The 13,049-nt window shown below is 39.8% G+C and overlaps 1 protein-coding gene across 2 annotated transcripts; it reads left to right on the forward strand.

Annotated features, from left to right (window-relative positions):
* Positions 1–513: 513 nt before the first annotated feature.
* clta (clathrin, light chain A) lies at positions 514–7,287 on the forward strand. Of its 2 annotated transcripts, XM_088302753.1 has the most exons (7): positions 514–824; positions 1,509–1,537; positions 2,056–2,173; positions 2,927–3,038; positions 3,929–3,982; positions 5,147–5,182; positions 6,332–7,287. In XM_088302753.1, exons 1-7 carry the CDS (start codon positions 647–649, stop codon positions 6,501–6,503), a joined length of 699 nt encoding a protein of 232 aa, XP_088158879.1. In that variant the 5' UTR covers positions 514–646; the 3' UTR covers positions 6,504–7,287. The 2 variants fall into 2 exon arrangements, with proteins under 2 accessions (XP_088158879.1, XP_088158880.1); XM_088302754.1 differs by lacking the exons at positions 3,929–3,982; positions 5,147–5,182 and having other exon boundaries at positions 515–824.
* The last annotated feature ends 5,762 nt before the right edge of the window (positions 7,288–13,049 follow it).

Raw genomic sequence — 13,049 nt, forward strand, 5'->3', positions numbered from 1 at the left:
TGAAATGGAAACTCGGTACTTGAGTCAGGTGCCTTCCACCTGAACAATACGACACTGTCGGGGTAGGTAAATAATTAACCAGTGTGACGTCATTTCTGGGCTCGATACTAATTCTTGCTACGGCGATTAAATTTGCGTAACAAGAATGAGGTAAATTGCAAGATTTGGATCTGACTGATGTGCCATTCATTCACCCTGCGGGTGGGGACATTTATATGCTATGGGTTTGGATTTCATTAATATAAGATACTAACGCAAGAATGTATAGGGCAGTTTGGTAAAACGGCTAAATACTAGAGAAATGGATGATTATGTAATTTCTGCATTTGACTATAGTGTCGAAGAATGCGGGTTTTTTTCATGGAAGTTGTGACAGGCAGCCCATACGGGTCACGAGCCTTGCATCGGGGTGGGATTTCGTGTTTGATTGGACACTGGCTGAGGCAGGGCTTCTCCGATTGGTCCGTGGTCCGATCAATCAGCTTTCATGGCTTCCTATTTGCTAATCGTCTATTTCCGTTTTCTCTAAGCTTCAATTTTTTTCCCCTTGCGTGTCCTTCCCTTTCAGGCAGCTAATCGCTCTTTGGTCAATATCTACAGTACACCTGCTGAATATTCGTAAATTTCCGACAGATAGAAAGGCAACATGGATGATTTTGACATGCTCAACTCACCGGCTGCTGGAAACGGCGTCGGCTCAGACGAGGATCCCGCTGCGGCGTTTTTGGCCCAACAGGAGAGCGAAATCGCGGGGATTGAAAACGACGAAGGCTTCAGCATCCTGGACAGCGGAGAGGTCCCTTCGTCGCTGGCGGATTCCAACGGTGAGTGACTGCCGCAGTCTGCTGAGGACACTTCGCTCTAACATACCCGATTAAAGTTGATCAAATGTTGTCGTGCAGTCAGACGTTAGCATTAATCCAAACTTCTTTTTCATGTCCGGTTCTGTTCTTCTTGGTCACAGCTAGCTGTGCTAAGCTAATTTGATCCCTGACAACTCATACATGGATAAAAAATACAAACGTCAAACACTGTTTAGAAACATTAAAAATGGCTGACGTTTTAGTTATATTGCGTGAAATGAATGAATGAAACAATGTGACTTTACGGTTTGCCACGCCAGTAACATTCTAGTGGCTGTGAAAAAACTAAAGATAAAACGCAAATAAATATAGCATTGATTTGGTTTTATGAGATGTATTCATTATCCTAAAAAATGCACATAATCTTTAAAGCTGACCTTCGAAGGTTCTTGGGTCCATTTTGACGAATTAGTAGTGCTCTTTTCATTATAAATGTTTAATACTAATGTTCATGATATTGAACATTGAGCCCTGGTGATAGCGAATGAAACCCTTACATTTAATTGCTGTGACCTAAGGTCTTTATTTTTCTTTCCTTCGTTAAACTTTGTACGTAACTGATCATATTTCTGCAGAGGTGATCAAGCTTTTAAAGAGCACGTGCCTGCTTGGTTTCTAACGGACCTTTTTCTGCTGTCTTTATAGATGGTGCTGTCAATGGAGAGTTCCATGGGGTAATTAGTCTCGACATTATTTTCAATGATTGCCTCATCTATAACTTAATTTTTTCTTAATTCGTGTTTCTTAGTCAGACTTTTTTTATTACTCAAATTCATTGTTGAACAGAGTCAAATACCAAAAGTCAATTTCAAAATCTACATGCCAACCAGATAAACCTTTGTTCCTCCTATTCCATTTTTGTTACACAAAGTTCGGAATAGGTGCTAAGCAACAGACTTTTGTTTTTTTCTTTTCTTTTAAAGTGTCTGGCTACTACAACCTTCCCGATTTCCCTTTCCTGTGCTGTCATTGCAACATTGCTGCCTTTTGCAATGTCAGGACTTCCTTTGGCCTCTAAGAGAACAAGAAATTGCATTCATTTTGTTTTTAAGGAGAGTCAACAATACACAGTTTGCAAAGTGCACTGGTGGCCGGAGCAAAAACTGCAAGAATTAATTCTGAGATGGTAGTTGGAGCAATTAGAATTGTAAGAAGTATCGGTTGTCACTACTGTGTCTATCATGTTTCTTAGGAAAGCAATGGCCCATCTGACGCCTACGCAGCAATTTCCAACGCAGACCGCCTGCAGGCAGAACCTGAAAGCCTTCGCAAATGGAGGGAGGAGCAAAAAGAAAGACTGGAGATGCTTGGTAAGCCCAGGAAAAGAAGCTATATCTGCCTTCCCTGCCTCTTTGAGCTCCTTTTTCTGAACCGATTGAGTCACTTTCTTTGCTTAAGAATCTTGTTGAGAAAGACACCCGCAAATCTCTGTCTCGAGAATGGTCAAATGAGATGTTTTCCTCAAACCAATTTCGGGCAAGTTGAATTTCTTCAGCAATGCACTGGTTGCCACTAGAGAAGTGGTCGAGGGTGCTTCTTTTTTTTTTTTTTTTTTAAACATTTTTTTGCATGAAATATGATCGTTCTCTCGTAGTCTGTCGACTATGTCGGTATCCTGTTGCTTTTAATGTTGCTGCGGTTAAGAATTGTTGGTAATAAATATCCTTTGGTAAAGGTTGGTCAGTAGTAACCTATGCTAAAGGTGTCTTCAAGGTTGCAGCCAGGATCCTTTCTTCAGCATTTGTAGACTTTGAACAATCCTATCCTCCAAGTACTTCCGGGTCATCTTGCTTGGATAGGAAAGGAAATTTCATAAGCAAAAACGATAATTCGAAGAGACCCCGGGTCGCCTTCGAAGCAGGCCATATTTCCAGATGCTTCATGAGTTGACAAGCAGCTGTGTACCCTCGGCGTAATGATGATGTTCAGAAGCTTCAAATCTTTGCATCCTACCGTGTAGGGGTATTGCATCTAGAATTCAGATTTACTTTGCACATTTGTCAAGTTTATGGTGAAATCCCCTTATTAAATCTGGTCTCTATGTGCTTCCTCCCTCTGGCTAGATGATAACTCTCGCAAGCAAGAGTCTGAGTGGAAGACCAAGGCCAAGGTGGAACTTGAGGAGTGGCATGCCAGACAAAATGAGCAACTGGAGAAAACCAAAGCCAATAACAGGTACTGACTTCAAAATTTGCTTCCATCTCGAGGAATTTACGGCTAATACTGGTATCGAAAGCTCGTTAGAAATATATCAGGACAAAATAAGGGGAAACAAATGGTCATCTGGTCTTTTACCTGTTAATTTGGGGGGAAATTAAGGGTAATACAGTCTCTTTAGATATATTGACTCACGTGTTTTATAAGATACAATCCATCACCCCAACCACTTGGTTTTTTTTTGTCTGGAGAGCTGAGCAAAATTTGAAAAATGAGTGCGCTTCAGATCGCCACCACTAGAGGGCAGCAGCACACTTCACGATATCCCGCCACCAACCATTCGCTTTGGTTTCCTTGCACTGGAAGGAAGACGTCAGTTGGGGGCAGTAAGATGCTTTGTCAACTGCCATTGACTCTACAAGAAAAAAGGATGGGCGTCTTTTGTGCTCACTACTTTTTACATGCGTGCTGTTTTTTTATGCGGATGGTTGAAGTAAAAAAAAAAAAAACAACAAATTATTAAAATTGTCCCCTCAGTTGGTTTCTCTTGTATTATAGCAAAATACATTATGCCTCAATGACATATCCATTAAGATACCGATGATTAAGACTTTTTACTTTTGTATTGCCGTATATTTTCAAAATATATCCCATTCCCAACTATACCGGCTGGGCTCAATCATGATTGTGATCAGTGGTACTATATATCATCTTTTGTCAAACATTTCCCTACTTTTGCGGTTTTACCCCTTAAAGCAAAAAAAAATTCAAAAGCCCGAGACCACTATGCCTGATTTTGATTGTATTGTACTATAACACTTGTTTCCATCCTCTTCTCCATTTTCCTGCTCTTTTCTCTTCTCTTCTGCCCTCATGCTGCTCTGTCGCGTGGACGGATGTTTGTACAGGGTGCTCGATGAAGACTTCTACAAGCAGCCCTTCTCTGAGCTCATTGGTTATGTGTATGTTGCTCCAACTAACATCCTCTGTTCTCATGTTGTGCTTTTGTTTGTTTTTTTTCCTTTCCATTTTCACTCACGATCCAACCATAGGGTCATGCATCCTACTCATCTCATTAGTTAGGGCATTGTAATTTGCCATCAGACTGTATCGCAGCCATCATAGCTCAGGATCATCGCTCTTATTGTACCTTGTGACTGATTCTATCAGCATGTCACACATGAGAGGAATGCGACTGCATGTCACAGTTCACATTCACACTGCCTGTCGCATCTGTGAAGATATTTATTTCTCTCTCTAATTGTATAATTGTGTGTGCAAATTGTTAGTCATTAAAAATAATGCCCTGGTGGCAATCGTTATTTATTTATTTTTTTTTACTTAGGCATTTGATTGGACTCAAACAAATTGACTCATATGTAGGATGTTTTTTGAAGCAGTTGTGTTAGTACAATCAAAGATGGGGGCAAAGATGTTCCCAATGAGGAATACACAACCGCTTTAAACAGGACATGCCAGCTAGTCAATATTCTGTGTAGCCTTTGCTTTTACTGTCTGATGGCTTCAATGCTCTTTAGCCTGCATTGTGGTGTGCATCATTACTTATAGTATTTAATCAATCCAGCTCTGAGAATGTGCAATTGGCACTGATTTTTTTTTTTTTTCATGTATTGACAATATTTTTTTTCTTAGCACAATATGATTAGTCATTTTTTTGTCTAAACCTTTGACTGGAATTCTTACGCATACCTCAATGCAGTGTACCAGGTAAGTTCACAGAATTTCCTAAAGTAGCAATTTGAGATCAGGCATCCACCTAATTTTTATAAGTGGTGTTAAACGAAACTGTAGATTTTCTCCTTTCTTCCTTTTTAATCCGCTCCCCTTCATCGTGGAAACGACAGTGCTCTTGCGTGTAGCAAACAAATAACAAACTTGAGCTTTCCAGGACGCAAAGTGAAGGCTGCTCACTGATACTGTAAGTTTAGGACGGCTGGCAAAAAGAAATGAATAAAATAACGCTATTTTTGCATGTTGGCTTAAAACATCTGCAGAGCTCATCTTTTGTTTGTCTTTCATTTTGTCCCCCCCCCCCCTTTTTCGCTTCTAAATTCTGACCTGTGAAACTGTTTCTCCCTCCTTTCTTTTCCTATGCACCTTTAAAGCACACACATTAACCATCCTTGCTACCGCCTAGACCAGTTAAGTAACAAAACACCAAAATGTCCATTTTAATACATCTTGCTTTTGTGGTGGGATTTGATGAAGCTTTGTGTATAAACCCCGTTTAGTTGACCAGTTGTCTGTATTGCCTCTTTTGTGATGTGACGGTGAAGTTTGTTTTGCTCCTCATCCCCATTTTTGCTTTGTGTAATTTGTGTTGTAGAGCGTAGTTGACCTGGGTGGGAGGGTTGGTGTAAATGCAGTATTTGTAGGTGGCTCATGGACTGGCTTAAACGCAACAAGGAAAACACCTAGCAGTAGTATTTCGTTTTGTTTTAGTCAAGGGCAGCTTGTTAGTGATGGGAGTGTCAAAAGCAGAACTAGCTCCTGCAATGTGTAAAAATCAGAAGCGTGCAGCCACAGAATAGCTTGAAGCGCAACACACGTACAAGTGCCTCGTCTTCTTTCTGTTGTTCTGAGTTACGAAGATAGGTAACCGCACTGTAATGTTAAGAGAGAATTGGGGTCATTAAAGTTGCTTTCTGTCTTCCCTTTGTATTTTGCTCTGTGGTAGCCTCTGCTGAACCAGTTGACACTTGGTACGTTGACATGATATTAGAGAAACTTTGAATACTGGCTCAGAGTGGAATTGGATTTAAAATGTATGCGGAAAAACTATCAAAGGAAATAAATCATAGCTACGCGTTAAGCAATCACAACAATAAATACTGATATCGAACGATATTTGATTCGGAAGTAAGCTTCAAGAAGTCAGTACACCTAGAAGTGCTTGGAGGTGCTTCAGAAAATAAAAACTCCTTTCATATCTTTTATAATCATGTAATTCACCAAAACTGACGCGTATGCTGTTGTCATAAAGAACCGCATATCGTCGTTTCTGTCATTTCCATTCAAGATGCATGATGTGGTGCGTTCAAAGACGACTTTGGAGCAGCTTTATTTTTTTAAGCAGGGAAATACCTGATAGCAAATAAAGAACAGATGCGCTACACACGCCATTCGCATTCATTCGATAGTATCTCTGTCACATTCCCATTCAGGCTTGGTCTACCTGGTTATCAGCAGAGGAATATCTCAGAGCCGTTGAATATTTTCTTGTTAACTGTGCATCACCTCTTCCAGCTTTGACAAGTTTCTCTTCCCACTCCCCTCCCTGTCGGGCACAGGGCGGCCGAGGAGGCCATGATTTCAGACATGGACGAGAACAACCCCGGCACGGAATGGGAGCGAGTGGCTCGCCTGTGCGACTTCAACCCAAAGTCCAGCAAGCAGGCCAAAGACGTGTCCCGCATGCGTTCGGTCCTCATCTCCCTCAAGCAGTCTCCGCTTGTTCGCTAGGCCGCATTCCATATCTTTCGGTATATCACCATCAATGCAAACGCAACAGCTGATGAACCACATCTGTATTTGAAGAAAGGGGTGGCATATTCCCCTTCTCTCTATACCCGTTTCCCACACACACACGGCTCGATTTCTGTAGTGGAGGAGTATAGCCAAGTGAACCCAAACCACTCAGAGTATTCTTCTCCTGACAGGACAAGCCTTGCAGCATCAAATTACTGTTTTGCCACTGATTTTTTTTTTCTTCAATGATGTGTCCTCCGACCAATCAAAAGCAGGTCCTTGTTTGGATCCACAAAGCCAGCAGATGATCACGGCCACGTCTTACCTTGCTGTAACCACTCAAACTCTTGTAAGATTACTTCTCTTTTTTTTAATATGTCACATCAAAGTGTCATTACCCATACATAACATTTCCTCAGAATTTGTATTTCTGTTTAAGGACCAAATTTAAAAAAAGAAATTCCAGTGTGTTTTGAAGTGTAAGTGTCGTGCCTGCTTGTGGCATATTGTGTTCAATCTATGCATCTCCTTATAAAAAGCGCCTCCTCTGTCGGAAATAGTCCAGTACATTACAATTCAAAAATGTGTGTGTACGTACTCTGTGTTCACCAATGTACATATACAAAAGGCAATATATATACAGAAATATAAAACCTATATGTTATCAAATCTGACAGTTGTGGTTTTAAAGTGAACTAAATATTAGTCAACTGTTGTTTGACCACGCATGTCCATTGCCCACTTGTTTCAATATCAGTAAACAGTCAATCAAAAGTGCTGTCCTGTATTTTACCTCTCCGTTGAGTCCTCCCACTTAGTTAAGAGTGTTAAGTTTGAAGAGTTGTATTCTAGGCAACAACCATAATTGCTGGCTCATCAGGTTATTCTGGTTTCTTCAAGTATTTTTATTTTTTTTTTTTTGCTGTCTCATAAGTGCTGAAGAAACTCTATAGAGCAGTGGCTTGCACATTTGCCTCAGTTTGGTTTTTCTCTGTGGAGTTTGTGTGCGTGCGCGTATGTGTGGCATTTGAAGGACAAACAGTTTAATCCTTGCTAATCGCAGGTGTGTTGGTAAAGTATATTTTACTCGTACACAACCTGATATTTGACGTTTAAATGTTTGAGTAAAATGTATTCATTATTGACCTGGCGGACCAATTGATTAATGATTGATTGACATCTATATTAAAGCGGAAGCCAAAAATGTTCTTAATTGGTATTATGGTCAATGTGGCACTGCAAGTTAAAAAAAAAAAGAGTTCTGATTAATATTGCGTTTGTGGTCGATGAATTAAGCAGCAAAATGCCTAAGTGGGGACCCCGGTTTAAGACCACCCCCAGGCATATGACTGCAGTGTCTTTGAGCAAGTCCCCGAAATTCTAAGAGTAATCCTTATTTTTAAACTTGGAGATATTATTTTATATTAATTATCAACCCATCTCATTATTATGCCAACCTCAATTTTCAGAAATTCTTGACGTACTTTTCACGGCATGCTTCGATTCATTTCTGACCAAATGGACCAGCAGAGGTTCACGGCCAACCTATTAACTGCACCGGATTTACCCTGGTCACAAAATTAAAGCCTTTTGATTTTATTTTATGTTGAGGACACGCCTCACTCACCTAAAATCAACCGGGACAATGTGTCAATCAATAGACAGTGGATAGCACAGCCCTATTTAAATACAGACGAGACAACTGAGATAACCGTTCATTTGCCTTGCCCTTCAGAGGAAAAAAAATATATCAAGATAGGAAGTACAAACTGAGATAATGTAGTTCCTTTTTTTTTTACTTCCCTCTTGAAAAACGTTTCATTCACAATATAGTTGAAAAGATTCCAGGTGACTTTAATGGTGACAAAAAGGTCTTAAATGATCATGGTTTATGCTTTATATAACAAAAGTCTTTCATTTAAACTGCGTATATATTTGTATTTATAAATGCGTTGAGATGAACGAAAATAAATAAATTGGGTGACACGTGTGTTTGACCACAATGGCGGATGTTAAAATGCTAAACGGCATCAACTAGAAAAAGAAAAAACATAATCATCAATTAATTAATGATGAATATTCACGGTCGGTTGAGTCAGGCAGCTTGAACCAACAGAAGTGGCTGAATAAAGGAAAATATTAGACCAAATGTTACAAACTTTTTTCACATTAACGGCTACATTACGCCGCCGTCTCTGCGAGACCTGTCGTCGCCTTTGCAGCGCTGCAAATTTCCCCATTGTGGGACGAATAAAGGCCATCTTTATCTTTCATCTCACCCGTTCCCTTTTGATGCCATTTTGAATCTCTTGAACCTTATCCATTGCGGCCACGAGATGGGCTTTTGAAAATCGACATTTCCGCCTGACTCCAGGGAGCATCTGGCGTGAGCCGTTCGCTGCTTAGCTTCAGCGTCGGCCATGTAAACGGAGCGAATACCTCGGACCGAGTTCACCTAACATTTACTGCTCAAATGAACACTAGAGGTTGTTTAGTGATATTTTTTTCCCCGACCCGTCAAGCACATGAATGAACTTAAAGCCTTTTTACGTTTCCTTGTTCTAAAGGTTGATGCGCATGAAAGTGTTGAAAGGTAGTAGCTTGCTGCGTCACTTTTGTTTGTGGAGAGTAAAGAGACACGACTCATCTTCATCTCCTCTTCTCGTAATTTACCGAATCTCCACAGTATATTGAATAGCGCACTTTCACGGATTATAACTCGATACTTTATCCCCGCACGTTAAACCTTACGGCTTTAAATGTGCATTTTTGGGAGAAAATGTTTTTGTGTGTTGAAAGTAATGAAATGTTTTTGTTTTTTTTTTAATCCATCAGCGTGATCACTCCTTTGCAAATATGTCGTTAAAACGCTGAGGTCCACGGCTAATAAAACAAAGCGTCCAGGATATGTACACGTGTTTTTATGGATAGCTGTTCTATAAAGATAAAGATAAAGATAAAGATGTCCTTTATTAGTCCCACAATGGGGAAATTTGAAAGTGTCCTCAAATTAATTGTTAACCAAGACAGTGGGCATATCCCAAGCAAATATTCACTTACTGAAGATGAAAGAAGAGGTAGCAGGTATCAAGTGAATTTGGTTGAATTGAAAAAACATCCCTGGGGTGGAAATACAATAAATCGCCCGCCATTGCTGGTTTAATTGAAGTCAACTACCCGAAGCGAACAAACGAAAATCAATTTCAATTGGAAAATCAAATTTGATTCATTCAAATCAAATAAATTTGGTACATTTTAAAATGTACCCTCCTAGAATTGTATCGCGCCACATTTACTGGGTTACATATTAAATTGTTTTTGAATGAAAAATGCACACTAGCTATTAATCAATTTGATTGAATTTGTTTGACTTGAATAGTTCTCGGCAATGCCTTTGTTGACCCCTCAAAAAATGCACCCACTATAGCTGATCATATTTGATGTCGGGTAGAACGATTTATTACCGCAGTTGTATCTAAAACTCAATGGTTTAGTTTTTCCCAGCTGGAAATGTCATGTACAACTCATGCAACAAACTTGGTACGTCAGCTGTAGCCAGCCGATGACTGACATCTTAAAAGGCGAGCTACGAGTGAGACACGAACGGGGAAGTTAACACAATTGGTTGGATTTAGTGGCAAAAACACAAGTCATCCGCCATTATTTTGAGGTATTTTTGGATGAAAAAAAAAAAAAGAGAACAAGACTCTGAATTCCAGCGAGGTGTTGTGCTTGTCGTGCTCACTTTGAAAAAATTGTGACAAAGCAAGCTTGTGTGGAGGTGATAATAATAACAGGGTGCCAAATAGAGAGCGAATCTTATATGAAAATGCAAAACAATCAACGTGGTGTCGTGGAAAATAATTAATTAATTAAAATAATAATTTCCCAAGCACTGGCAGAACATTCTTATTGTTTGTTGTGGCCACCTGCATGCTTTGAACAAAGAACTGAGGATTCTCTGTGAAGACAGAACAAGACGACCTTGACTGTTAATGTCTGCTCAACATAGAAGTACCTCTTTGTTTCATTTTTGCACCGTCTACAAAAGAATCTTCTCATGTCTATTTTCCTTTACACTCTCTTACAGACCACATGACTATTGTGTTACACTCAAATATAAAGAAACCCCAAAAGGAAATTTGCTTCCCAGTCTGATTTATGGATTTTGCCTAATTGCTGAAAATTCCACAACAGAGGCAAACCTAAAGTACACATTAAAAAACTGCCAGCGTAGATCAAATGAACTGACTTTTTGATGTATATATCCGTCAATGGGAGTGAATGAGTTAACTGTGAGTCAAAGATGGTGCCGAGATAGTTTTATGACTCGACAAGGTTGAATTTTTCTTTGAGAATATTGCTTGCCTGTTCCTGTCTAAAAGTCCCAAATAACACCTTGGTTTCTAGAACAATGAAAACCAAGAAGTTATTTTTCACCTGACTGGTAAAGGATAATGTTATCATGGCAGTCATGATCTAAACAGAGCAAAGGGTAGAACAAGCTAAAGTTAACTGCAGGATACACATAGCCAATAAAATCATGCCAGGATGCCTTTGTCTTTGTATAATTTACATATTGTATAGTATGAATGACTACTGGGCAACTCGGAAAAGTTCTGGTTAGTTACATTCGCTGGTGGCAAGAGAGGTGTAGAGTTGTATTGAGAGGGACCCGAGACCCAGGTGCCATGTAGAAAAGCTGTGTATTGGGAATAAATCCACTTGTGCGTGAAAATGCCGGCTTCCTGATACCTTTCTATTGCAGAACGAGCGCGCATATTGTTGGATGAGTGAGAGTTGGTTAAGGTCGCAAATTGGAGTCAGATTACTAATTCGAGTTTACATTGGGTTAAAATTCAATTCTAACATTGATATAAAGCTAAATTCCAACACTGGACAAAAGCTGACCATTAACTTAGTCTTGGTTTTGGGAGAGCAGTATCATCAGGAAACAGCTAAAAAAAAAAAAAATAATAATAATAACATGCCTTCAAAGACGGACATATTTTTTATGATTTTTATGCGTCACAATCAGTGGAATGATGGATGGATTCAAAGTTCACATAATTTAGTTGAGTGTTGCATCGTAAATGTTAACGCATCTATTTTTTTCCTTCCCGCACTTGTGGAATAATTGCCATTGTACTAATTAGACTTATTGTGAATGAAAGTGGTATGTAAACTGATCCATTACTTTGGCATAACTAAAGAATGTCTTCAGATTCTGTTGGAGAAGAATGCTTTTATGTTGTCCCATTCTTCCATGTTCAATACGTTGACTGCAGGATTTTTATTAAACTATCATTGCTCATCACGCGACGTAAAAAAGAATGAAAACATTTTTCAAATTACCAACCTATGTCAGGTTTTTTGTTTATTAATATATATATATATATATATATAGTAAGAAAAACGCGTTATTAATATGATTAATCCAACCCCCTTTAACGCCGACAATTTTTTTAATGAGCGATTAAGACTCATCATGGCCTATTAAACCATGTCGTCCTATCACGTCGCGCCGACGCTTGCGAGACCGGAAAAAAAACATCAAGCAGGACACGCCTGCATGAGCTTGCTGTGCGGAGTTTTCGGCGTTTTATAGAACTAAAAACATCATGGCGAGTGGTTAAAAATGAGGCAAATTCAACTCTGAACGACAAGTTTTTATTTTTTATTTTTTAAATTTTTTTTAAAGTTACCTAATGGTGTCATTGTGCATCTAAGGTTCAAACTATCCAACCCCTTCTCCAAACTGAATAATTGAGACAACCAAAATAAAAGATGATGGAGCATTCCCCATCAGGGAACCTTATTTTCAGTAAAATGGAACCTACTGTGCTCGTCAGAAATTACGTTGCCACTATATTTGACTGGTCCAGTCCAGAGTCAGAGACTGAGAACACACAAAGGACAGACTCATGATGTAGAAAATGTAAATGTGTTTGTCAGCCATTTTGCTTATCAACCACAACTTCTCTGCTGGAAGTTAAAAGCCACAGGCCGACCGTTACCGATACCCTCACTTTTTAAGGATTCACGAAAAGACTTCTTCATTTAAATGTTGTATTTGGAATTCATTTGTTCGACTTGGCTCGCAACACCAAAACAGCAGTTAGACATCCTACCTGTCTCTCACCACTCGTTAGCCAAAAGCTAGCTACACCCCTCACCAGTATTCGACTCCCGTGACTCCTTTCAGTACTCGGTGCCGAGCCAGCTCTGGTGAATCCCGCCACGCGCAACTATTTGGACACATCCGCTCGAATTTTGCAAGCTCTCCCAGATGCTTATGCAAATGATGCAGCTTCCCAAACACTCCGACCACCTGGGGCAAGCGAAGCCCCGTCAAACTGGTTTCCCTGTCTCCAGCCAACTCTCCACTCCTCTCCACCACACCTGTTCTGTGGTTTAACGTCGCTGCCGATCTCCTACCTCTTCTTTTGGCTTTCTCACGACCATACCTGACGGTGGAGATGTTATGTCTCCAGACTTTCACAAGGAGCTCTAAATTTCATCTTACATCCCACCACCGCA

Source organism: Idiotropiscis lumnitzeri, chromosome 8 (genome assembly GCF_059441095.1).
Source record: "Idiotropiscis lumnitzeri isolate Australia: NSW breed Sydney's pygmy pipehorse chromosome 8, RoL_Ilum_1.0, whole genome shotgun sequence".
Taxonomy (NCBI): domain Eukaryota; kingdom Metazoa; phylum Chordata; class Actinopteri; order Syngnathiformes; family Syngnathidae; genus Idiotropiscis; species Idiotropiscis lumnitzeri.